General features: G+C 41.8%; 1 protein-coding gene across 4 annotated transcripts in view; it reads left to right on the top strand.

Moving 5' to 3' along the window:
• Positions 1 to 21,359, top strand: part of Golga3 (golgin A3) — a 51,546-nt gene extending 30,187 nt beyond the window's left edge. For all 4 annotated transcript variants that reach the window (XM_057765998.1, XM_057766000.1, XM_057765997.1 and 1 more), the window contains exons 12-24: positions 1,337 to 1,414; positions 2,354 to 2,617; positions 3,690 to 3,784; positions 4,935 to 5,151; positions 8,570 to 8,713; positions 9,638 to 9,835; positions 13,514 to 13,630; positions 14,609 to 14,748; positions 15,373 to 15,505; positions 15,663 to 15,785; positions 17,918 to 18,079; positions 18,748 to 18,911; positions 19,519 to 21,359. In XM_057765998.1, the coding sequence (XP_057621981.1) occupies positions 1,337 to 1,414; positions 2,354 to 2,617; positions 3,690 to 3,784; positions 4,935 to 5,151; positions 8,570 to 8,713; positions 9,638 to 9,835; positions 13,514 to 13,630; positions 14,609 to 14,748; positions 15,373 to 15,505; positions 15,663 to 15,785; positions 17,918 to 18,079; positions 18,748 to 18,911; positions 19,519 to 19,690 (2,007 nt within the window). In that variant the 3' untranslated portion in view covers positions 19,691 to 21,359. The remainder of the gene's footprint in view (positions 1 to 1,336; positions 1,415 to 2,353; positions 2,618 to 3,689; positions 3,785 to 4,934; positions 5,152 to 8,569; positions 8,714 to 9,637; positions 9,836 to 13,513; positions 13,631 to 14,608; positions 14,749 to 15,372; positions 15,506 to 15,662; positions 15,786 to 17,917; positions 18,080 to 18,747; positions 18,912 to 19,518) is intronic.
• Positions 21,360 to 23,967: the final 2,608 nt, after the last annotated feature.

Here is a 23,967-nt window from a genome sequence, read left to right as displayed (position 1 = left end):
GTGTTGGAATTATAATGCCTGAATATCCTGCTCTGTAAGGACAAAGGATTAGGGATTATGGTCTGTTTCTCTTGGAGACATTAATTTAGGGGGAATTGTCAGAGTTCTCAATTAGTGTGGTAAGAGGGACCTCAGGTGACACTGGAAAGTATTTATCATGTTGAGATTTTACTGTATTGGGTTATGGTTTCATTAAAGATGTAACAGCATGGTGGAGTGAGGTCCTCCTACTCCTGGAGTTCTGAAGTCTATTTCCTGACTCGAGGGGTAGAGGTGTACCAAAACCCTTACAGGGAAACTGCTGTCTTTCAACTTCCGCCCTGCCCAGGTGCTGGCTGTCTCACCTGGCTGGTTAGAATCAGCACATATACACAAGGGTGTCTGAGAAAAAACTGTCCAGACAAGGTTCTGGGGTTTACTGACCTCATTTTCCACCATCTAAGATTGGGATCACATGCAGTGTTCTTAACTGCTGTTGGGTGAGCATGACTTCACTGACACTTTAGAATGTGAGAATGTAATAATAATTGAATGAATAATGTTATGTGTCTGGGTATCTCTATCATATATCATGGAGATGTACCATACAGAGTGCCGAAAGAGCCCTGGTAAGGTGTCTGACTGGTTCAGAAGCATTTTTTATTGGGCTTGAGGTGTAACTTAGTGGTAGAATACTTGCCTCATATGCACCAGGGTTCAATCCCCAGAATCTCTCTCTTTCTCTCACACGAAATAACAAGGCAGCAGCAAGTTTTGCTGTACCAGTAGCCCTTCAAATATATCATGCATTCCTGAGTCCCTGGGGCACTTTATGTGCAGATCTCTCTCAGCCTGGGGCCTGAGATGGCAGGTTCTACAAGCTTCCAGGTAGTAGGGGTGGGCTGGTCTCTGGTATGCATTAAGTTCCAGGGATGTGGGTTGCTGTAAATTGAGATTCATTGAACTAGAACCCCACTATTCCTTTATGTAGTGTCTGGCTGCTTTCCTGCTGCAAGAACAGAGCTGAGAAGCTGCTGCAAGAACATGTGGCCCACAAAACTTAAAAGTATTTCCTCTCTGGCTATTCCAGGAAGGACTTAAATCTACTCTAGAGCATCCCCTGCCTCATCCTTTCTTTCACTTCTATGCCCTTCATCTTGTCTTTGTGCTCTTAAGTGGCAAGGAGGGAGAATGTTGGTTGTGTGTCCTGCCTGAGGAGCCCATGGGCTATCAGAAAGTATGTGTCTGACTGAAAGCCACCTTCTGCGCTCTAGCTAGTGCTGACTCTTAAGAAATGCCACAGGGCACAGACCTAGAACTGTCAGGCCACCCACCCTTTTGCAAACCTGTCCTGTAGGTGGAGCACTTGCAGCAAGAGACAGCCTCATTGAGAAAACAGATGCAGAAAGTAAAGGAGCAGTTTCTTCAGCAAAAGGTAAGACACGAGAAACAAGTTTTGGGCATATTCTGAGTAGTTTGTTTGCTTCAGTAGAACAAAATCAGAAAGAGGAAAGCATCTAGGCCTTATCTTTTTTAAAGGCATTGTACTTGTTCTAACTTGTCCTCCACTGCAGTCAGTGAGGTAGCATGCCATTTCTCCTGGAGGTAGGGTCTGTGATCCTCAAAGACTGAGTGTAATAACTACCGTTGTGGTACCTGTCAGGACACCCTGTCATTATTACTTCCAAGATCTGTGTGTTATACATTTTTTTTTGGTCAGTGTATGTTGGTTGTGTTTGGTGTATAAAGTATATATGAAAAGCTTACACCACAATCTAACATTAAAAACAAATTCAGTTTGTACTCAACAGGTCTATGACATAAAGTCTTGTATTGTGAAGCCCTTGTCTCCTGATGGAGGAATGGCTGATTCCTTGCTTCATTGCCAGCATCAGTTGAATGTTTTATTCTAAGAGAAGAAGATCCGCCAGAGCTTGTTTATAAGTTATGTTTCAGTTTATTACAGAGATACGTGAAGGACTAACTTTCAGAATCCAAGCACCCCAACTAAAGGGAGATTAGCCCTTGTGAGATCACCCAAAACATATAAGGATACCAGGAGGATAATGGGATGTTTCACACAACGTCCAGATTTGGGGGGCATAGTTTGTAGTCACATCATGAAACAGAAATCCAGACATACCATCATCAATTGGTATTTCTCAAGGAGTAGTGTTAGATTTCATAAACTGTATTGTTTTGTGTATAAAAAGTTGTGCCCTAGGGCTAGAGATATAGTTTAGTGATTAGAGCTCTTGCATCTAACTCTCTGAGAACGTGGGTACGGTTGGTAAACATTTTTATGTAAGCCAGCCTTATTTCCTGGGCAAGATGTTGACTGGCACTGGCTTATTACTTTTGTCTTTTCCTGAAGGTAATGGTAGAGGCCTACCGGCGAGATGCTGCTTCCAAAGATCAGCTCATTAGCGAGCTGAGAACCACAAAAAAACGGCTGGACTCAGAGATGAAGGAACTGAGGCAGGAGCTAATGAAGGTGCATGGAGAGAAGAAGATTGTGGAAGTAGAACACTCACGACTGCAAAAGGAGATGTCCCTGGTTCACCAGAAGATGGCAGATCTCGAGGGGCATCTTCAGTCAGTGCAGAAAGAACGAGATGAAATGGAGACTCACCTGCAGGTAGGATGCAATACATAGGTTGTGCAATGCAAGAGATAGGTTCAGCCAAATGTGCTGAGGGCTTACTGTATATAAGGCAGAATAAGGAACGCTGGCCAAGGAAGACGTTTAAAACAATCTAGAGACTAGGCCTTCCTGAAACTAATATTCAGATAAGTCCAGGTTGTGATGGCATATGAAAGAAACAAAGAAGAGTAAGCATCTGGACATGCTACTCTGTGACAGGGTCTTTGGAGCTACTACTGGTTGAGCCTCAATGTTTATAAAATTGGCACCAGACAAAAAGGAGAGACTGCTCTGCAGATAGCCTGAATTTAGGCAGGGCAGTCACTGAAAGGATCATGTAGCTACCCATGCCCTTTGGACAGCCATACTTCCTGAGTCTTGCTGTTTTAATGAGTGCAGTGACTGGCCTGGCGATCAGACAAGGTAGGTTTAAGGGATGACTTATGAGTAGAGACATCTGTCCTAAGGATCATATCCTGCGGTGAGAAATTTGGAGAGTTGATATATAGGATGCTAGAACCAAAAAGGCTCAATTTTACACATGACATGCTGAAAGTCCCTAAGAGGTCCGGGCAAAGTTCAGGTAGACAAGTGACCAGTATGTTTATGTAAGGATGGTGTGTCCAGTGTTCACCCAGAAGCACCTTGCTTGTTCCTCTCATGAGGCATCAAGTAAGTCCTGGGCTAACCTGAGCTTGTCTTTCCTGCCAGGACATAAACTTCAAGAAGGCATTTAATGGTCTGGACAGAGTGGCCAAAAATGTTTTTTATGTATATGGATATTTTGGCTGCATGTATATCTCTGTACCATGTGCATGCCACCCATGGAAGTCAGAAAAGGGCATTGAATCACTTGGAACTGGAGTTACAGATGATTATAAACTGCTATGTGGGTTCTGGGAATTGAACATGGGTCCTCTAGGAGAGAATCGAGTTCTCTGAATTGCTGAGCTATCTCTCCAACCCTCAGAAATGCTGTTGACCTCTATGAAGTATTGTTCATCAGTGACAAATACCTGAAGTAGGTGGCTTTTTACTTACTGGCCATTCTTTGTTCTTTTTAAAGTCTTTGCAGTTTGACAAAGAGCAGATGGTAGCCCTTACTGAGGCCAATGAGACACTAAAGAAACAAATACAAGAGCTGCAGCAAGAAGCCAAGAAGTAAGTCTAAGCAGCATACACTTCCCTGTGAAGGGCACCAGCTCTTCTGAGAGCAGGAACAGCTTGTACAGTCCTTGATGTTGCTGTGTTCCTAACATACTCCTTTTGGACTTAGGCTTATGAAAAGGAAGCCTGGAGCATGAGTTCTAAAGTACCATCATGATTTGGCAGTTACTTTTTTCCTATATAAGTTTATAAATTGGTTTGCTCAAGCATACAGAAGCACGCTCCTCCCCCAAGCTGGGGCTGAAACCCAGGATGTTGAGCATCACTGAGCAGGTGTTCTACCACTGAGCTACATCCCTAGCTCTAAAATCTCCTTTTATTTAATTTGACTTTTTATTTCATACACTGGTGTCAATATCCTCACATTCCTGCTCCCTCATTAGGTTGACATTTTGATTATTCATCCATTTTACCCTTTTGTGCTCACACATATAAACCTAAACATATGACCCTTATCAGCAACTAGTAATAAATATACACATGTATACACACACATGTAAACACCCTTTTGGGCCACCTACCTACATACCTACCTACCTACCTACCTACCTACCTACCTACCTAGTCTATCTGTTGACAGACAGTTGGGTTGTTTTGTTTTGTTGAGACAATCTCTCTCTTTCTCTCTTATTTTTAATTAGTATGGCCCTCTATGAGCCCTTAATCATTTAATAGCAATTTCATTCTACAGTCCCATGATTAATATTCCAGTACATGTTTTAAACTGACACACCTTCTGCATAGCTGGGATTCTTCTATCCCTATTATTCTTTTTCTTTTCTTTCTTTTTTTTTTTTTTTTGATTTTTATTGAGCTCTACATTTTTCTCTGCTCCCCTCCCTGCCTCTTCCTTCCCCGCTTCAACCCTCCCTCAAGGTCCCCTTGCTCCCAATTTACTCAGGAGATCTGAGACAAGTTCCAGGACAACCAGGGCTACACAGAGAAACCCCGTCCCGTCTGTCTCTCTGTCTCTCTCTGTCTCTCTGTCTCTCTCTCTCTCACACACACACACAATAATAAAATAAAATAAAAATCCACCATTTAGCCCTGGAGGGTGAACTATAACGTGTGCCCTTGGTATTTGAGGCCAGGGAGCTGGTTGGTTGTACAGGAGGTTAACTCAGCATTTTCACTCATGTCTCAGGGCCATCACAGAACAGAAGCAGAAGATGAAGCGGCTGGGCTCAGATCTGACCAGCGCTCAGAAGGAGATGAAGACTAAACACAAAGCTTATGAGAATGCCGTGAGCATTCTTAGCCGTCGCCTGCAGGAGGCCCTGGCTACCAAGGAGGCCACAGATGCAGAGCTTAGCCAGCTCAGAGCTCAGAGCACTGGTGGTAGCAGTGACCCTGTTCTACAAGTAGGTAAACACATTTCTCCCTGTCAAAGTCCTTATGACTCTTTTTTGGCTTTGTTCATTTTTTTTTTTCATTTTTTTTTTTGTACAGACAGAGACAGTATGGTATTGTATGCAGTGAGAAAGGAAGGTACAAGAGGTAGTATCTGATAGTTAAAAAAAACTACAGGAGGCATGGGGGGAAGCACTTGGGCTGGGAGGTGAGTGGAAAGAGTGTTTGGCCTTGCCCATAGTGAATGTGGAAAGTGATCCTCGTCACTTTCCTGTCCTTTTAGGTTTCTCTGTGTGATAGCCCTGGCTGTCCTGGAACACTATTTGTACCAGGCTGGCCTTGTTGGCATTAAAATCATGCACCTCTCCATCTGGCTAGAGTCCTTATGATTCTTTTGAAAATAGCAAAAGTGCATTCTATCAACATTTTCTTTTTTTCTTTTTTTTTTTTTTTGGTTTTTTGAGACAGGGTTTCTCTGCAGCTTTGGTGCCCGTCCCGGAACTAGCTCTTGTAGACCAGGCTGGCCTCGAACTCCCAGAGATCCGCCTGCCTCTGCCTCCCGAGTGTTGGGATTAAAGGCATGTGCCACCACCGCCTGGCTCTATCAACATTTTCTAGCTCTGAAATTTTTGTCACTGAGAACACTGAGGCCAGCCCTCCTCTCCTTTTCAATGTTTAGTTTTCATTTGGAGACAATTCAAGTTTTCTTAATATCTGGCCTTAAATTTGTAGTCCTTCTTCCCCAGCTCACTAAGTATCTGTGAGTATAAACAGCAGCACCACATCTGGCATAGACAGCATTTCTTTAACAAATGACTTGCTCTGCCACTGGACTTTTAGTGACATATATAGTATCTCATATGTCCTTGAAGATGCTCCCCTGACCTGTAGAAATTGGGCTCCTGGCTGAGGAGCAGAGGGAGAACTTACTTCTTCTGTTCTATCATCTTCTCTGTATAACCCTAGGTCCCATCGGGAGAGAGGTACAGACAGAGACAGTATGGTATTGTATGCAGTGAGAAAGGAAGGTACAAGAGGTAGTATCTGATAGTTAAAAAAAACTACAGGAGGCATGGGGGGAAGCACTTGGGCTGGGAGGTGAGTGGAAAGAGTGTTTGGCCTTGCCCATAGTGAATGTGGAAAGTGATCCTCGTCACTTTCCTGTCCTTTTATGTACGTACATGTACATTAGGATAGTAAAGTTTGGGAATCTCTGGTAGACAGGTTATATTTTGTTGCCGTGGCTGAGAGGTGATAGCAGAATGAGGGCAAAAGGTCAGTAAACCACATAGCTCTGATAAGGAACAGTAGGGTATGTGTGTTCAGGATCATCCAAATGTCACTGCATTAGGAAAATTCTATTCTTTAGGATTTTCCTTTTTTCTTGTTTTTAATAGTTTTATTTTACTGTGTGTACGCGTGTGTACAGATGCCATGGGAGACCAGGAGAGGGTGTCAGATTTCTTGAGCTAGAGTTACAGGCTGTTGTATACCACCGTACATGTGTGCTAGGAATCAAATCGTGGTCTTCTGAAAGAGTGAAAAGTACTCTTAACTGCTGCATCATCTCTTCAGTTCCCTGTTTCTGTATGTTTTTGTTTTTTTGGTTCAGAATAGTCGAGACTGGCCTTGAACTCACTATATAGATGACGATTCCTATTCCTCATACCTTCATCTCTCAAATGCTTGGATTAGAACTGTATACTGCAATGCCAAACTTGTGTTTTTCTTTTTGAGACAGGGTCTTAGAATTTTTATCTTCTAGCCTCAGCCTCCCAAGTTCTTAGATTATAGATATATAAAAGATTATATCATAATATGGATATTTGCTTGTACAGTTGAATAAGTTACTTGATGAAATATTGAGTGGTCTAATCAATCACCATGTTCCTTTCTTTCTGTTTGTCTTTTTTTTCTTTTTTTTTTTTTTGGTTTTTCGAGACAGGGTTTCTCTGTAGCTTTGGTGCCCGTCCTGGAACTAGCTCTTGTAGACCAGGCTAGCCTCGAACTCCCAGAGATCCGCCTGCCTCTGCCTCCCGAGTGCTGGGATTAAAGGCGTGCGCCACCACCGCCCGGCTCTGTTTGTCATTTTAACCCTTTTGGGTCACCTAGTAGAGGCAGCGAAGTGTGGAGTGCTCTGGAGTCTAGAATCTGTAACTGAGAAATAGCATATCCCCAGAAGCTTTAACTATGGTCTTGTTCATGGTGGGCTGGAGTAAGGAAATGACTTTGTCTTATTGTATACCTTTTTACTCTCAGTCATAACACAAGAGTCAACAATAGAACCTCCAGCCAGAATAGAAAAGAGGGTGCCCGATCTGACCTTGCCCTGTAGTCAGACTGATGAATATCTTAAATATTCACCAGTAGACCCTTTATCTAGCAACTGATTGAAACAGAGGCAGAGACCCGCGTAGGAGCAGTGGACTGAGCTCCCAAAGTTCAGTTGAAGAGTGGAAGGAGTGAGACTATGAGCAAAGAGATCAAGACCATGATGGGTTCACCCACTGAAACAGTTTACCCGAGCTAATGGGGAGCTCACTAACTTCAGCTGGACAGGGAAGGAACCAGCATAGAACCAAACTAGTCCTGAATGTGGCTGACAGCTGTATGGCTGGGGCAGACTGCAGGGCCACTGGCAGTGGCACCAGGATTTATCCCTACTGCTTGTACTGTCTTTTTGGAACCCATTCTCTTTTGATGCCTTGCTCATCCTGGACATAGTGGCCTTTGACCTTCCCCAAAGCAGTGTCCTTTACCCTCTCTGAGGAGTGGCTGGGGGGTGGGGGGTAGTAGGGGAGAAAGAATGGGAGGAGGGAAAGGAGTGGGAAATGGGATTGGTATGTAAAATGAAAAATGATAGTTTGTTTTCTTTTTCTAAATAAATAAATAAGAACCTCCAGCCAGGAATGATGGCATAATCCCAATACACAGGGAGCTGATGCAGGATGATCAGGATTTCAAGGTTAATCTTGGCTTTGGCAAGTTCTAGGCCAGCAGGAACTACAGAAGACCTTACGTCAAATAAACAAAAGAATAGAACTTCCTGAATTTTGAGGCTGAGGAGAGAGGTTCACTAGTTCAAAGCCAGTCTGGGCTCTTTAGTAGGGAAGGTTCTGTCTCAACAAAACAAAACAACAGGGCTGGTTAAATGGCTTAATAGATAAGGCCTTTTCACCATGATTGATAACTTGAGTTTGAGCCTCAATTACTTGGAAGAAGACCTGACTGCCACAAGTTGTCCTCTGAGCTACACATATACACAAGGGCACCTGTGCACTTGCGCGCACACACAAAAAAATAAATTAAAAAGTTAACAAAAATTTAAAAACAACAACTACAAAATCTAGAATGTAGTCAATTATGTGTCCATGAGAGTTGCAAGAGGAAAGGGCATTGGCTAAACATGACCCCTATTCTGGATTTCAGGAGAAGATTCGAGCTCTGGAGGTGGAACTGCAGAATGTTGGCCAAAGCAAAATACTGTTGGAGAAGGAGTTACAGGAGGTGATCACAATGACTAGCCAGGAGCTGGAAGAGTCCCGGGAGAAGGTGCTGGAGCTGGAAGATGAGGTAACACCTGTATTACCGAGCATAGAGTTGCTCTCTGCTCAGCATTGCTCCTTGCCAGTTGGTTACCTTGTGATTGTTGTTGGATCAGATTGTTGTCAATATTCTAGGGAGGATGACATTAGTTACCACTTTACAGTTATAAAATAGCCACTGAGACTTATATTCTAAGGCAGGTGTGTCTAGCCTGTAACCTGTGTACCACATGAGTCCCAGGATAGCTGTGAATCCATCCTAGCAGATTTGTAGATAACAGATTTGTCCTATTTGAGTGCCCAAAGGTTAGATAATCCTGATCTTTTCCCAGTTAAAATTCTTTGATTATAAATAACAAACCTAAATTAAACTTACCAAAGAACTAAAAACTTGGAAGCAGATTATTGGCCTATTCAGACAGTGTTGTCATTGTCACTACAGGCCCTGTCACCAGCCCCTGGCCTACCCCACTGCCTACAATGCTGCTATAGTAGTCTGTAGGATTATTACATACTTTTTAGGCATGTGTGTTTTATTTGGCCATCTCTATCCTGTCCTCAAATGGGTGTGCTAAGATCAGCCCAGCTTCAAGCACATTTGTGAGTAGCTTGGCAAGGCCTTTAGTAGTTTTGGGGCTCTCTTTTCTAGAGGTCTATGAACCCAAAAGAGCAGTAACTTCACAGGTAATGAGTCAAGGATAGTTTGTGCTTTAGTGGTTAGCTCTTGTTGAAATTGCTCACCTGTTTCAGGTGAGTATCATAATTCTGTCTAGCAGAATATGATTTGCATGTCTGGCGGTGAAGGTGGTGTTGCTTTTGATACAGAATCTCCTATAGCCAGGCTGGCCTTGAACTAATCCATCTGGCTCTGCCTCCCAAGTGCTGGGGTCATGGGCATGGATCACCAGATCTGCCCAGAGCATGAAGTTTTACATGTATCAATATGTTTCAGCTTCAAGAATCCAGAGGCTTCAGAAAGAAGATAAAACATCTTGAAGAGTCAAATAAGAAACTGGCTCTAGAGTTAGAACATGAGCGAGGGAAGCTCACCGGCCTCGGACAGTCTAATGCAGCTTTGCGGGAACACAACAGTATCCTGGAGACTGCACTAGCCAAGAGGGAAGCTGACCTGGTGCAGCTGAATCTTCAGGTGCTGAGACCTATTTGCCAGGAGCAGCGTGAGAGTTATGTGGACCATATTTCCTGTCAGTGTCTTACCACATTGAGTCATAGCCACTTTCAGGGTGTTACCACACTTGGCTCAGAGGTTCAGAGGAACCTGGCATTGCACCTGGATCCTCCAGCTATAAGAGCCTGTGCTTATTGTGCCAAGTTCATTAGTTCTTTTTACACAGAGACTCCTAGTGGACAGATCAGACTATCCTCTGGTTCTAGGAGCACAAGAACCAGTGCCAAAGTCCTGACATGATTTAGAACTGGGATTTGAACCCCAACTTGGTGTCTTATTGTAGATTCTGTTCTTAGCTCCTTAAGGTTCTACAATGCTTTAGAGGTAGCTGAACACTTCAGGGGAAGTTTCAGAATGTCACATAAGGGCCATGTCACATACAATCTTTAAAAATGTAATTACTGGAAAAGTTAACTTAAATTTTGTTCTAGTTCTACCACTCCTGTCCTTGCTGGGCTGCCTTGCTTATAAACGCATATCTTATGCTATCTATATCTATCTATATCTATATATCTATATCTATCTTTCTTTCTTTTGGGTTCTCAGCTGTGTTCTTGAACACAGCCATGTGACACACTCCTATGAGATCAGACTTCTGCACTTGTTTATTTATTTGTTTCTGAGGTTGGCCCTAAATATACTAGGTAGCTAAGGATGACTTTTTAAAAAATATTTATTTATTATGTATACAATATTCTGTCTGTGTGTATGCCTGCAGGCCAGAAGAGGGCACCAGACCCATTACAGATGGCTGTGAGCCACCATGTGGTTGCTGGGAATTGAACTCAGGACCTTTGGAAGAACAGGCAATGCTCTTAGCCACTGAGCCATCTCTCCAGCCCCCAAAGGGTGACTTTTAACTTCTAATCTTTCTGTCCTGAGTCATGGGATTACAGCCATGCCTGTTTTGTTTTGTTTTATGCCTAAATGCTGGGAATCAAATCCAAGGCTTTATGCCTGGTAACCAAGCAGTCTACCAACTGAGCTATATCTCTAGTCCCAGAGAGAGGCTTCTCCCTTCCCAACCTTGTTTCCTTTCCTGTAATGTCATCATTATGTATGCTACCTCTCTTAGATTTTATTGCAGTGAAGAGACTGTGTCATGACTGTGGTCACTCTTATAAAGAAAACATTTAATTGAGGGTGGCTTGCTTACAGTTTCAGAGGTTCAGCTCATGATCATGAAGGGGGGCATGGAAGCATGCAGGCAGGCTTGATGCTGGAGCTGAGAGTGCAACATCTTGCAGACAACAGGAAGTTGACTGACTCACATTGAGGGAAGCTTGAGAAAAAAAGAGACCTCAAACCCTACTCCCACAGTGACACACTTCCTCCAACAAGGCCACACCTCCTAATAGTGCCACTCCTTTTGGGGGCCATTTTCTTTCAAACCATCACAGTCCACTCCCTGGCCCCCAAAGGCTTGCTTACAGCCATATCATAATGCAAAAAAATATATCCCATAGTCTATCATAGTCTCAAAAATGTTTCAAAGTCCAAAGTTTCTTCTGAGATACATGGCAATCTCTTAACTGTAATCCCCCTGTAAAGATCAAAATCATAAAGCAGATTACATATTTCCAACATATAATGGTATAGGCTGTACATTAACATTCAAAAACATGGGGAAAGGAACATAATGAGGAAATACCAGAACAAAGCAAGACCAAACACCAGGTGGGCAAACTCCAAACTCTACATTTCTATGTCTAATGTCAAAATGCTCTCCACATCTCCAATCCTGTTCTTCTTTGTTGACTGCAACACACTTCTTTCTCTTGGGCTGGTTCCACTCCCTATTAGCAGCTCTCCTCGGCAGGTATCCCGACTCTGGCATCGCTAAACTCTTAGGTTCTCCAAGGCAATCCAGGGTGCAGCTTCACACAGTGGCCTCTCTACTAGGCCTTTACTCAGGGACACCCCTAACACATGCCTGGCCTCAGTGGCTGTCCTTGGGTGCAGAGGCAACTTCTGTAACCCTTAACTCTGATGCCAGAACTACATGGCTGAAGCTGCCAAGTTGTGCTGCTTACTGGGGCTGGAACATGACCCCCTTGTTTAATTACATCTTCATTAGCTTTCTGTTTTCCTTTACTTCCTAAGCTTGGCTGTCCTTCAACTTGATCCTTAGATCAGGCTGCCCTCAAATTCATTTCCTCCAACCTCTGCCTTCCCAGTGCTGGGATTAAAGATATACACCAGGCCGGGCGGTGGTGGCGCACGCCTTTAATCCCAGCACTTGGGAGGCAGAGGCAGGCGGATCTCTGTGAGTTCGAGACCAGCCTGATCTACAAGAGCTAGTTCTAGGACAGGAACCAAAACCACAGAGAAACCCTGTCTCGAAAAAAAAAAAAAACAAAAAATAAAAAAAAAATAAAGATATACACCACCACACATAGCTCTATTGACTTTTCTTTAATTCCTCCCACAAATTGGAAACGTAGCTGAGTGAGATCTTACCCTGAGGTCAACACTCCCTTTATTCCATTTCTTTATCTCCTTGAACAAAGAATTTAGCTCCATTCCAGCTTTCTGTTGGTTTTCTCCTCAAAATATACATTTTTTAATTTACCCTGCTCAGCTTGCTACTTTTCATTATAAATCTTCATTAGAGTTACCACAAATATCCAAAAGACAAGTCTAGACTAGGCTGTTTTAAGATTTCATCTGGCAATGATATTAATCTAAAACTCTTCCCTTTAGCCTTAGATAGATTCATGAGACAAGGGCAAAAGGCAGCTACTTTCTTCACTAAAATATCACAAGAACAATCTCTAAGCAACATATTAAAATTCTTCTCTGAGCCGGGCGATGGTGGCGCACGCCTTTAATCCCAGCACTCGGGAGGCAGAGGCAGGCGGATCTCTGTGAGTTCGAGACCAGCCTGGTCTACAGAGCTAGTTCCAGGACAGGCTCCAAAGCCACAGAGAAACCCTGTCTTGAAAAACCAAAAAAAAAAAAAAAAAAAAAAAAAAAAAAAAAAAAAATTCTTCTCTGAAACCTCTTGAGTGTACCGCTGACAGTTCAAATCACTCTTAGCAATTCTGTCTTCCAAGCTCCTACTAGTATGGTCCGTTAAGCAGTGCTTAAAGCATTCCACTGCTTTCCTAACCCAAAGTACCAGAGTCCATATTACTCCATGTAAAAGCATCGTCAGACCTATCACAATACCCCAGTCTCTGGTACCAACTTCTATTTTAGGTTTTTTGTTTGTTTTTTGTTTTAGGTTTTTATTGCTGTGAAGAGACACCATGACCATAGCCACTCTTATAAATAAAATATTTGAGTGTAGCTTGCTTACAGTTTCAAAGGTTCAGTCCCTTATGATCATGAAAGGCAGACATCCTGGAGCTGAGTCTTGCAGGCAACAGTAAGTCGACTGATTGTCACACTGAGAGAAGCTTGAGAAAAAGAGACCTCAAAGCCTGCCCCCTCAGTGACACACTTCCTCTAACAAGGCCACACCTCACCTCTTAATGGTGACATTCCCTTTGGGGGCCATTTTCTTTCAAACAGCTCCACCATCGTACTGGGCTCCACATGATGGTTGACGGTAGAGGGTCCCAAATTGTATTTAGGGTTGTATAGGTGCTTGGGATTAATATCGTTTCTTATTCATCCTTTCATGATGTGATATAGGTGCAGGCAGTTTTACAGCGCAAAGAGGAGGAGGATCGCCAGATGAAGCAACTTGTTGAAGCCTTACAAGCCTCATTAGAGAAAGAAAAGATGAAAGTAAACAGCATGAAGGAACAGGTATGTTGTTAGCTTCAAATTCATAGGACCTTCTAGGAGATATAGACTATGGGTGTTGGCATACAAAAGAATTCCACGATAGCCCAGAATGGAGTATAACAAGGTTTATTTATTTGGGGTTAAACTCACAGAAAGGGTAGCAGTCCAGCTGGGAACTGGAACCGAATCCAACAGCCAAGAGAGCTATATCTATAGTTCATGAAATCACACCCAAAGTGGGCCAGTATCTTAAAGGCTATTAGCTGAAGGAATTCTAACAACATATGGGGTGTCCTTCACATGGTGAGTTTGTTTCTAAGGACTGGGTTCTTATGACAGACTGCAGAGAGCATTGTTTCTTTGTAGAAAGTAGCATTAAATGACTTTAGCAGTGAGGGACTGGAAAAGACAGACTTAAGCCACCCATATATATGCACATTAGTCTTTTCTAGAAAACTCTCTGTAAAGTTTAAAAAGCACACTTTCTGTTTGGGCACACTCCTGTAATCCCAGCATTTAAAAGACTGAGGCAGGAGGATCTTGACTTCAAAGTCAGCTTAAGCTGCATGTAGTTAAGTTTGAGGCTAGCCTAAGCTCTATGGCAAGACCTTGTCTAAAAACAGTCAAGAAATATGGCTGTATATAGCCTTAAAGTATACAGACTTGTCTTTGTTACTGGCTTCTTTCCACATTCCAGTTTTACTGATCTGTCAGGTAAATGCCAGATCTGATTGACAGATTCTGCCTCAGAGGATAAGGTGGATCAATCAAGGAAGATTCCTGATACTAGCCTTAGGTTTCCACATAAAACAGTCCTGGGTGCACATCTGCATACACATACACACTAAACACATTCAAACATGCATACACACACACACACAACATTTGTGTTGGCCTTGAGAGGAAAATACACAACAGAGCAGTTCCACGTTGGTTTGGTGTAGGGGCTTGGTATTCCATCACATTTGTGTGTGAATAAGGTCAACTTCTCTCTTCTAGATGGCTGCGGCCAGGGTAGAAGCTGGACACAACCGCCGTCACTTTAAGGCAGCTACTTTGGAGCTGAGTGAAGTGAAGAAGGAACTGCAGGCGAAGGAACACATGGTACAGACATTGCAAGCTGAAGTGGATGAGCTTCAGTGAGTACCTGCTGTTTGCACAAGGACATCCCAGGGCTGTGTCCTCGATGACCATTTTCCATATAGCACTTCAGAGCTACTGGGGTTTTCTTTCATCTTTAATTCATTTTGAATCTCACAGAAAGAGTCATGTCTTTCCCTAAGGAGCCAAGTACTTTACGAACAAGTCAAAAGAACAGAGTTATCTGTCTGACTGTTTCAGGAAACCTAAGCTTAACCTTAACCCAGCTCTTCCTTGACTTCTTCCTACAATACAAATAACCCCAATTTGAGCACTCAATCCAGGCATATCCTGAATATTCAGAGATTCCTTGTAGCTTCACACTAATGCTAACATCAACTCAGACATGTAAAAAGGGGCAGGATAAACCTAGGGCTATACACAACACACCTCTATAGCAGCCCCAGAGGTCTCTTGTTTGTTGTGTTATGGAAGTGTCTGAGTTTTGTGTACTCCCAGAGTACAAAGGACTTTCTTTGTAGGGTTAATGGAAGTAGAACATTGGAAGTACTCTACACTATCTACAGCCAGTGGTAAAGGGTTTTCAGCATGGACAGCCTTGGGGACAAACTAAGAGAATTTTGTCATTTTATTTTTAACCTTTTTGTTTGTTTAAATGCCAGGATTCAAGAGGGAAAGCATTCTCAAGAAATAGCACAATTCCAGACTGAGCTTGCAGAAGCTAGAACCCAGCTCCAGCTCCTACAGAAGCAGCTGGATGAACAGATGAACCAGCAGCCCACAGGGAGCCAAGAGGTGACAGCTAGGTCCTTGCTGCTCTGTCTATTCACAGAAATTATATATATATATTTTATAAATGTAATACTAAAAGATGGTAGAAATTTCTTAGAACTGTTTTACAGTATAAGTCATTATTTTAAAATTGTGTTAGTCATGTGCTGCCTTCTTTTAGATGGAAGATCTCAAATGGGAATTGGATCAGAAAGAACGAGAAATTCAGTCCCTGAAGCAGCAGCTTGACTTGACAGAGCAACATGGCAAGAAAGAACTAGAGAGTACACAACAGACATTCCAGGTTGGTGCTGTCCCTATCCCAAGCCCTGGATCTGAATAGAAGGGATTCTCATTGAATCGGGTCACCCTCCTGGCTCCCCCACCTCACCTCAGTGATCTGAAGACACTGTCTCTGTTTTAGATTGAGGTTCAGCCGAGTGGTGGTGCACGCCTTTAATCCTAGCACTCAGGAGGCAGAGGCAGGTGAAGCTCTGTAAGTTCGAGGCCAGCCTGATCTACAAGCGCTAGTTCCAGGACAGAAACTCTGTCTCAAAAAAAAAAAAAAAAAAGAATGAGGTTCAGCATGGTTATCTGGTTCAGTTTACACGGATGGATGAGAAACTGAGACAAACCCAAGCACTATTCCTCTGTTAAACTGCATGAAGTGTGCCAGAAACAGGCTATGGCCATATGCAAGGTGTATGATCAACTTCTCCACAAAGGCTCAAATGAATAGTCTTTTCTGCTGAGGGAAAGGACCAGAAACATAACTTGCTAATATTACTTACTTGTAAAAAAAGAAAGAAAGAAAGAAAGAAAGAAAGAAAGAAAGAAAGAAAGAAAGAAAAAGAAAAGAAAGAAAAGCACACACATTTAATCCCAGCACTTGAGAGGGAAAGGTGGACTCTCTGAGTTTGAGGATACCCTGATCCACAGAGTAAGTTCCAGGACAGCCAGGGCTACGTAAAGAAACCTTGTCTTGAACCCCCGCCCACCCCCAAAAGGCTCAAATTATTAGATTGGCTTATACTATTTCTGAGGAATGGTTTGACTTAGTCTAATAGTGGACTTTAGAATTTAAAGATCCTTGGGGTTAACTTTGGCCATGCAGATATTGCTGCTTGGAAAAGGCTCTATGTTAAGTGTCAGGAGTATTGAAGTGATGCTCAGCATCATTTACTGCTCTTGCAGAGGACCTGGATTTTGGTTCCCAGCACTCACAGAGCAGCTCACGTCTTAGAATTGCAACTCCAGAAAGGTCAACACCCTCTTTTGACCTCTGAAGGCTCTGACATGTTCGCATAAACACACATAAGCACTCACATATAAATCAACCAATCAGTCAATCTAAAAATAGTGTTAGGAGTTGGAACTAGAGAGATAGCTCAGCAATTGAAAGCTTTTTTTATTTTTCCAGAGGATTCAATTCAGTTTTCAGCACCACATGGGGCAGTTCACAACCAAATGTAACTCTAGCTCCAGCAAATCCAGCTCTTTCCTCTGGCTTTCATAGGCACCTGCACTCATGTGCACATAACCCACACAGACACACATAATTAAGAATAGAATAATTAGCCGGGCGGTGGTGGCGCACGCCTTTAATCCCAGCACTCGGGAGGCAGAGGCAGGCGGATCTCTGTGAGTTCGAGGCCAGCCTGGTCTAGTTCCAGCTAGTTCCAGGACAGGAACCAAAAGCTACGGAGAAAAAATCCAAAAAAAAAAAAAAAAAAAAAAAAAAGAATAGAATAGAATAATTATTTTTTTAAAGTCAAGAGTTTGCTTCTAATGAATTTGTTGTGGCTAGGTTAACTATAGAGGAAATTGCTGAGATGAAAACATAACTCATCGCCGGGCGATGGTGGCGCACGCCTTTAATCCCAGCACTCGGGAGGCAGAGGCAGGCGGATCTCTGTGAGTTCGAGACCAGCCTGGTCTACAGAGCTAGTTCCAGGGCAGGCTTCAAAGCCACAGAGAAACCCTGTCTCGAAAAACAAAAAACAAAAAACAAAAAAAACAAAACAGAAAACATAACTCATCCTAACAAAAACTAAGTCCTCAAAACTGACAAATTAACATCCATGTGGTGCTGGAAACTGTTTTTATTTTGCTTGTTTTTTGAGACAAGGTTTCTTTGTGTAGCTTTGGCTGTCCTGGAACTCAACTCTATAGACCAGGCTGATGTTGAATTTAGAGATCAGCCTGCCTCTGCTTCCAGAGTGCTGGGATTAAAAGCATGCATCACCACCGCCAGGCTAAGATGCTTGTTTTTTGAGACAGGCTAAGCTGACCCACACTTGCTATGTGGCTAAATCTGGTTGGTGTTGAGCCTCCTGAGCTTCACCAGTGCTGGGGTTATTAGCATGTGCCACTCACTGTCAGGTATTTAAGACATTTTAGCTTGAAAAAAAAAAAGAATCTGATCATTTTTCTTAGACTATCAAATCTGAGTTGGAAATGGTACAGGAAGATTTGTCGGAGACCCAGAAGGATAAGTTTATGCTTCAAGCAAAAGTGTCTGAACTGAAGAACAACATGAAAACTCTTCTGCAGCAGAACCAACAGCTCAAGCTGGATCTTCGCCGTGCTGCAGCCAAGGTAGGATTAGGTTACATTCCTTACAGGTTAACTGTTTATTTCATTTAAATTTGTTTGGACAGGAGATTGATAGGTTTTCTAGTCATTCACAGATCAACTAATACATCAGAGAAGTCTGCTTGGAAAGTGAGCCAGAACATTTTATTTTGGTGTTTTTTCTAACAGAATATTTATTTCTCTTGAATATACATATCTTGTTTTAATACTATTTTAAACTAATGAACATACAGCCTTGCTGTGCCGCCATCATGGAACACAGGTAGCTTCAGGATGGGCTCAGGTGGGAGCCTCATGCTATTGTCAATTCTGCTGGAGGGTTCAAATACCTGGCAGACTTTCTTTTCTTGGCACAATCTCCATAAATATTGCCTAATTTCTTAGGTTAGCTCAAAGTATAAGCTTGTATTTCAGGAAACTCCTACAAGAGAGCTCTAATGCAGTATTTAGTTATTTCTCCTGAGGGCTGGCACAAATGGTTTGTACTTATGTGCATTAGGATTACTGGACCAGTTAGTTTTTCTTAACCCATTTACTGTCAGACTCTCTTTATAAAAATCTAGCAGTTAGTCCTCTTTTCAGCAGGGGGACATGGCTCAGGGGAGGTTAGTTGTTGTGGTGGAGAATAAGGAAGGGCTATAGAGGGGCTAATGATGTGCTTTTACAAACAGAAGAAAGAACCAAAAGGTGAGTCCAACTCCTCCAGCCCTGCAACACCCATCAAGATACCAGACTGTCCTGTCCCAGCCTCACTGATAGAGGAGCTGCTGAGGCCACCACCTGCTGTGAGCAAGGAACCCCTCAAGAATCTCAACAGCTGTTTGCAGCAGCTCAAGTATGCTGTTTTCTATGCCCCATTTTGTTTAGCCTTTAGACATGACGTGTTTTTCCTGTTGTTTATAGAGAACCTATTTCTTTGAAGCTCTTGTGAAGTAAAAGCTTTTTACTGGCAGAGCTTCTAGGGTCCATGTTGTAAAGTGAAAATAGCTAAGTAAACTATTTTGATGGGCCCTTAAAAGGTCAGGTGCTACACCTGTACCCTATAGGCTGAGCCTCCTAACTTAGGACAGAAAAGACCATCATGGGTTATATATAGCACATAGCACCCTAACAGGCAGGTGATTTTATAAGGGGAAATCACAAGTGATAGTGGCCTTACATGATGGCTTCTAGATAGCAACTTGATTAGCATCAGGGTTTCATGTCTTTCTCATGTTTCTCACAGAAGCACCTCTCAGAAAACAGAAACCTATGTTATAGTGTTTGCTGGCTTATGCCTAGAGAGAGTGGGGGAGGGAATGCCAGGAGCTTTTGCCTTCTTTAACTCCAGATGATTTTGCTGATTGGACTTTAAGGGAACCACATGTGTGGTAAAGCCCACTGTAGCTAATGGTCCTTGTATAACTTAGAGTTTCTTCTTCTGCCTTCTCTCATATCCCCAGGCAGGAAATGGACAGTCTGCAGCGCCAGATGGAGGAGCATACCATCACTGTGCATGAGTCCCTGTCCTCGTGGGCTCAGGTGGAAGCTACCCCAGCAGAGCATGCCCATCCCAAGGGAGACACAAAACCACAGAGTCAAAACAATGTTCCCAGAGAAGGGCTGGGCCAATGACTACTTGTTCGCATCACCACGTATTTGTGCCTGCTGAAGGAATATTCTTTTGTCACTATTATTTATTTGATTGTGTGCTCTGATGGTTTTTTAAGAGATGAGATTTAAATTCCCCTTTGCATTTTATCAAGAATTAAAATAACAATGAGACAAGGATTAAATAGTTATTTTAAACAACTAGCTTTTCCTGTGTGAAATGATCAAGTCTTAAAGACCTCAGAGTTTGGATCACTGGTGAGATCTGAATGTCTGTTTGAACAGTTACTTGCAGAAGGAAGGATCTTATGTGTGGCTATAGACACACTTAAGGGTGTTGCCAGGAACCTGTTCTTATCAGGCAATATATACAGAGTGGGCTCAATAGGCACCAGTACCTAGAGGTCTTTTCTTTTTCACTCATTAAGACCTTTACTTTCCTACAGAAATTTTTATTTGAACTTTTTGTTTTTATTTCATTTGTTTTTCAAATCATCCTACCTATAAAGGATGTATATGTAAATATTGAAAGTCTTTTAAAAAGGCATATGCCTGTATTATTTAAAGACCTAATTGTCTTACTGATTGCCTTTTCAAAATTTAATATTGAGAAACAGTATACATGTAGCTTTAGGGATGTCAGTAAAAAAATGTATTTTAAGAAATATAACTTATTTTCTATGCATCCTAAAACCAAATACTCTTGCACAGAAAGAATTGTGTTAATATTTTTATTTCTAGGGGTCTTTCCTGTCAACATCTCTGAATTCTTAACACTGACCTCTCAGGTCTGTGGTTCCACTCACTTTGGCTTACCAACAGGCAAGGCCAGTCAGGTCTTGAATTAGCAGGGGATGGAAGATCTCCAAGGTCTCCTCATACTGACTTGACATTTAGCGAGCCCAGGAAAAGAGCAGGAGACAAGGCAACCTTGGTCTGTGTGTGGGTTATAGGCTGTATCCATTGTGTCCTAAAGAGGGTATTAATGAATGGGGCACTGTGAATATGTCAGTATAGTCATTAGGAACTACCCTGGACTTGTATTCAACACCGGTATTACTAGGAATCAGAATATCTGGGAGAAGGTGAGCAGCTGTGGTCTGAAAGACTGAAGGTTCAGAGACAGAAACCTTGTTTAAAGTTGGCACTAAATATGTGATTTATTGCCATCTGCTTCCCAAACCATGTACTAATGCTTCGTATACTGACTAGAAGTGTTGAAGTCTTTAATGTTTGTGAAAGCCCATGAAGAAAGTTTAAAATAAAGTGGGTTTTGTAATTCATGACTGTAATCACTTGGGAGGTAGAATCAGGAGAAGGATCAGTTCAAGACCAGTTTTCAGCTACATAGCAAGTTTGAAGCTCAGTTACATGAAACCAAAGATGGAACAAAAAAATGATTTGAAATATTAAGTTAGAAGGGAGAGAAAAGTCTGAAAAAGGAAGTTCTGAGCATTAGTGATCAGCCCACGTAGGTGTCTCTTATTGGGTTTCTTGTCTAATTTGTGGAGAATGAGTTATTCTGTTGTAATATCCTATTAGGAGATTAATTGGTATGATTAAAGTAGAACTAATCACAATGATGTCTGGTGTTTGAAAAATATTCCCTAACAAGTATTGTACCTTTTACAATGTATATAGAATTTGTACAGGGTTAATCTTTAAAAAATAAAAATAAGCTTGAAAACATTATATATAAACATACCCTCTTTAAGTTAGAAACTAGGAAAGGGTGGTAATTTACATTTTTATTTATTTTGTATTTTAAATTTCAAAACCAAGAAATAGTACTTGGGTTGGGCTTACTCTACAGCATAGTTATTTTCTCCTGTGTGGAGAGGTCTTTAAGAAGAGTCATGAGGAAAGAATATGCTAATTCTGAACTCATTCAAGTGAAAGTTGCTTTCATGTCTTAACCTATTTCTTCCACTGTTTTGATGTCCCATGTACATCCTCAGAAATGGCACTTCCTCTAGGCTTTGTTGTCTACCTTGCAGGTCCTTGGTCAGGTCCCTCTTGGTTCCATGAAAGTCTGGCATGTCTTGGCTCCATTTTTTGTCCATTTTTATGCATCAATGTCTTTTCCTCACATTTATGGTTCAGAGATCTCTTAGATTGGAGCTGGCATTGTCTTAGGGTTCCTGTAGTCAGTCACCTTGAAGTTGAATTTTCAAATTTGCTATGAATGTTTTGATTGGTTGGTCGGTTTTGTTTTTTTCCTCTTATTTTCAAGGGACTTCACTGTATTTTATCTCCCAGAGTTTCTTCTTGGGTAAATACAGCTTGAGTTACTGTTGCCTGTGTAGTCAAAAATTGGAATTTTAGGTTTACTCATGAAAAACTGCAGATACTTGGAGGATTGCTTTCTAAAGCAGGCTTACCACTGCATAACATTTATGCATATATCACATATGCTATATGTCCTATAGCTGACATCTTGGCTTGCATGCTTTATAATATTACTTATTTCTCTTATGTTCAAAAAAACTGCCAAGAGATTTCCATTTTTTTAATAGCACTCGTCAGATTGGTGCCATGATCTTAGTATTTTATACTGTGTAGCAGGCAATGATTTTGGGAAGATGTGAGTTTACTTGGGTTTGGGGTACAGGGAACGGGACCTGCCCTCTCAGAAAGTAATCTTAGTGTATGTATCAGAAAGCTTATGTTAAATTCTTTCTTCATTTCAAAATGTAACTTGTCCCAGTGTGTGGATATTGTAAAAGCCATAGGCCTATAGGATCACCACGACATATATTTTCATGTATCTTGAAACAAAAAGTAACAAGTGAAGATTCTGGGAGTGAAAGTAAACATCATATTTGAAAAGTAAAAGTCTTAAGAGACTTCCAAGGACCTCAGTGATAAAAATGGTATGAGATGTCCTGAGTCTTACCCTAACATGCTCAGTGGTTTGGAATTCTAGCCAAATCTATTCTATAGTAGTCTTAGGTTCTATCAGGATCCTTGGGTTGATGTCCAATTTAGAGGTTCCAAAATTTCAGTCGTTTTTGAGTTTCTCATTTCTATAAAAAAATTTCCTCACAAGAGAGTCAATCTTCATGTTGGGACTTTTCCAGGGAAAACTGTCATAGGTAACAGACTGTAACTTTAAAAGGCATGTTGATTTGGGTTTTTGTTGTTGTTGTTGTTTTGCTTCTTCTTTTTTTTTTTTTAAAATATAAGCGTGCTCACGAATTTCTTACATTTTATGCAATAAACTATTTTTGGTAAAGGTTTTCATATTTCACTTGGAAGGGCTTCATTTTTAGTACTAGCATTTTGTCATGTTTGGGAGTAGCTCTTTTTTATCTCATGTTGTTTCACAACATTTTAAAAGGTAATGTGTTCTACCAAAGTTTAAAGTAAGATAGAAAGATTCACTCCTTGTTGTGTTAGACCAACAGAAGTAGTGTGCTGACCTTCATTGGGCTGTATCCACCATCACCATGAGGGAGCAGCACACATGCAAAAGCGTGTGCAGGGAGCAGAGGAAGGCCTGTCTACTCTATGCTCTTCAGCTGACTAGTCTCTACTGGGTTTTCATACCTCAAACAATTTGTCTGTTTTAGTCACTTTTTTTTGATCACTGCATTATCCTGGCCTATTTCAGCCCAATTTATTAATAAGCCACACAGTTTAAATCAAGATGGGAAAGGAGAAGGATTTGGGAAGCTCAGTATTTAAATCACTAAGGTACTCAGAAACCTGATAGCTCATGCACTATTAGGAAGCAGATTATGAGGGAACTATAAAATGGGTTATTTAACACCCCTGCCATCCATGATGGGTGCCTTAGTTTGGGTTTCTATTGCTGTGAAGAGACACCATGACCACAACAAATTCTTATTTTAAAAAAAAGCTGGGCAATGTTGGCACATGCCTTTAATCCAACACTTGGGAGGCAGAGGTAGATGGATCTCTGTGAGTTTGAGGCCAGTCTAGTCTATAAGAGCTAGTTCTAAGACAGGTTACAAAACTACTAAGAAACTCTGTCTCTAAAAACCCAAATAAATAAATAAACAGATAGATAGATAAATAGATAATAAAATAAAAAGACATTTAATTGGTGCTGGCTTACAGTTCAGAGGTTTGGTCCACGGTGAGAAGCATGGCAGCACACAGGCAGACATGGTTCTGAGAGGCAGCTACATCTGGATCAGCAGGCAGCAGAAACAGAATGACACTGGGCCTGGCTTGAACATCTGAAACCTCAGAGCCCATCCCTGGGACATACTCCCCCCAACAAGGTCACACCTCCAACAATGCCACTCCTTATGAGTCTAAGTCTGTGGGGGCCA

This window comes from Chionomys nivalis, chromosome 3, assembly GCF_950005125.1.
Source record: "Chionomys nivalis chromosome 3, mChiNiv1.1, whole genome shotgun sequence".
Classification (NCBI taxonomy): domain Eukaryota; kingdom Metazoa; phylum Chordata; class Mammalia; order Rodentia; family Cricetidae; genus Chionomys; species Chionomys nivalis.
The sequence above is the reverse complement of the archived record's forward strand: the minus strand, read 5'-3'. Positions and strand labels throughout refer to the sequence as shown.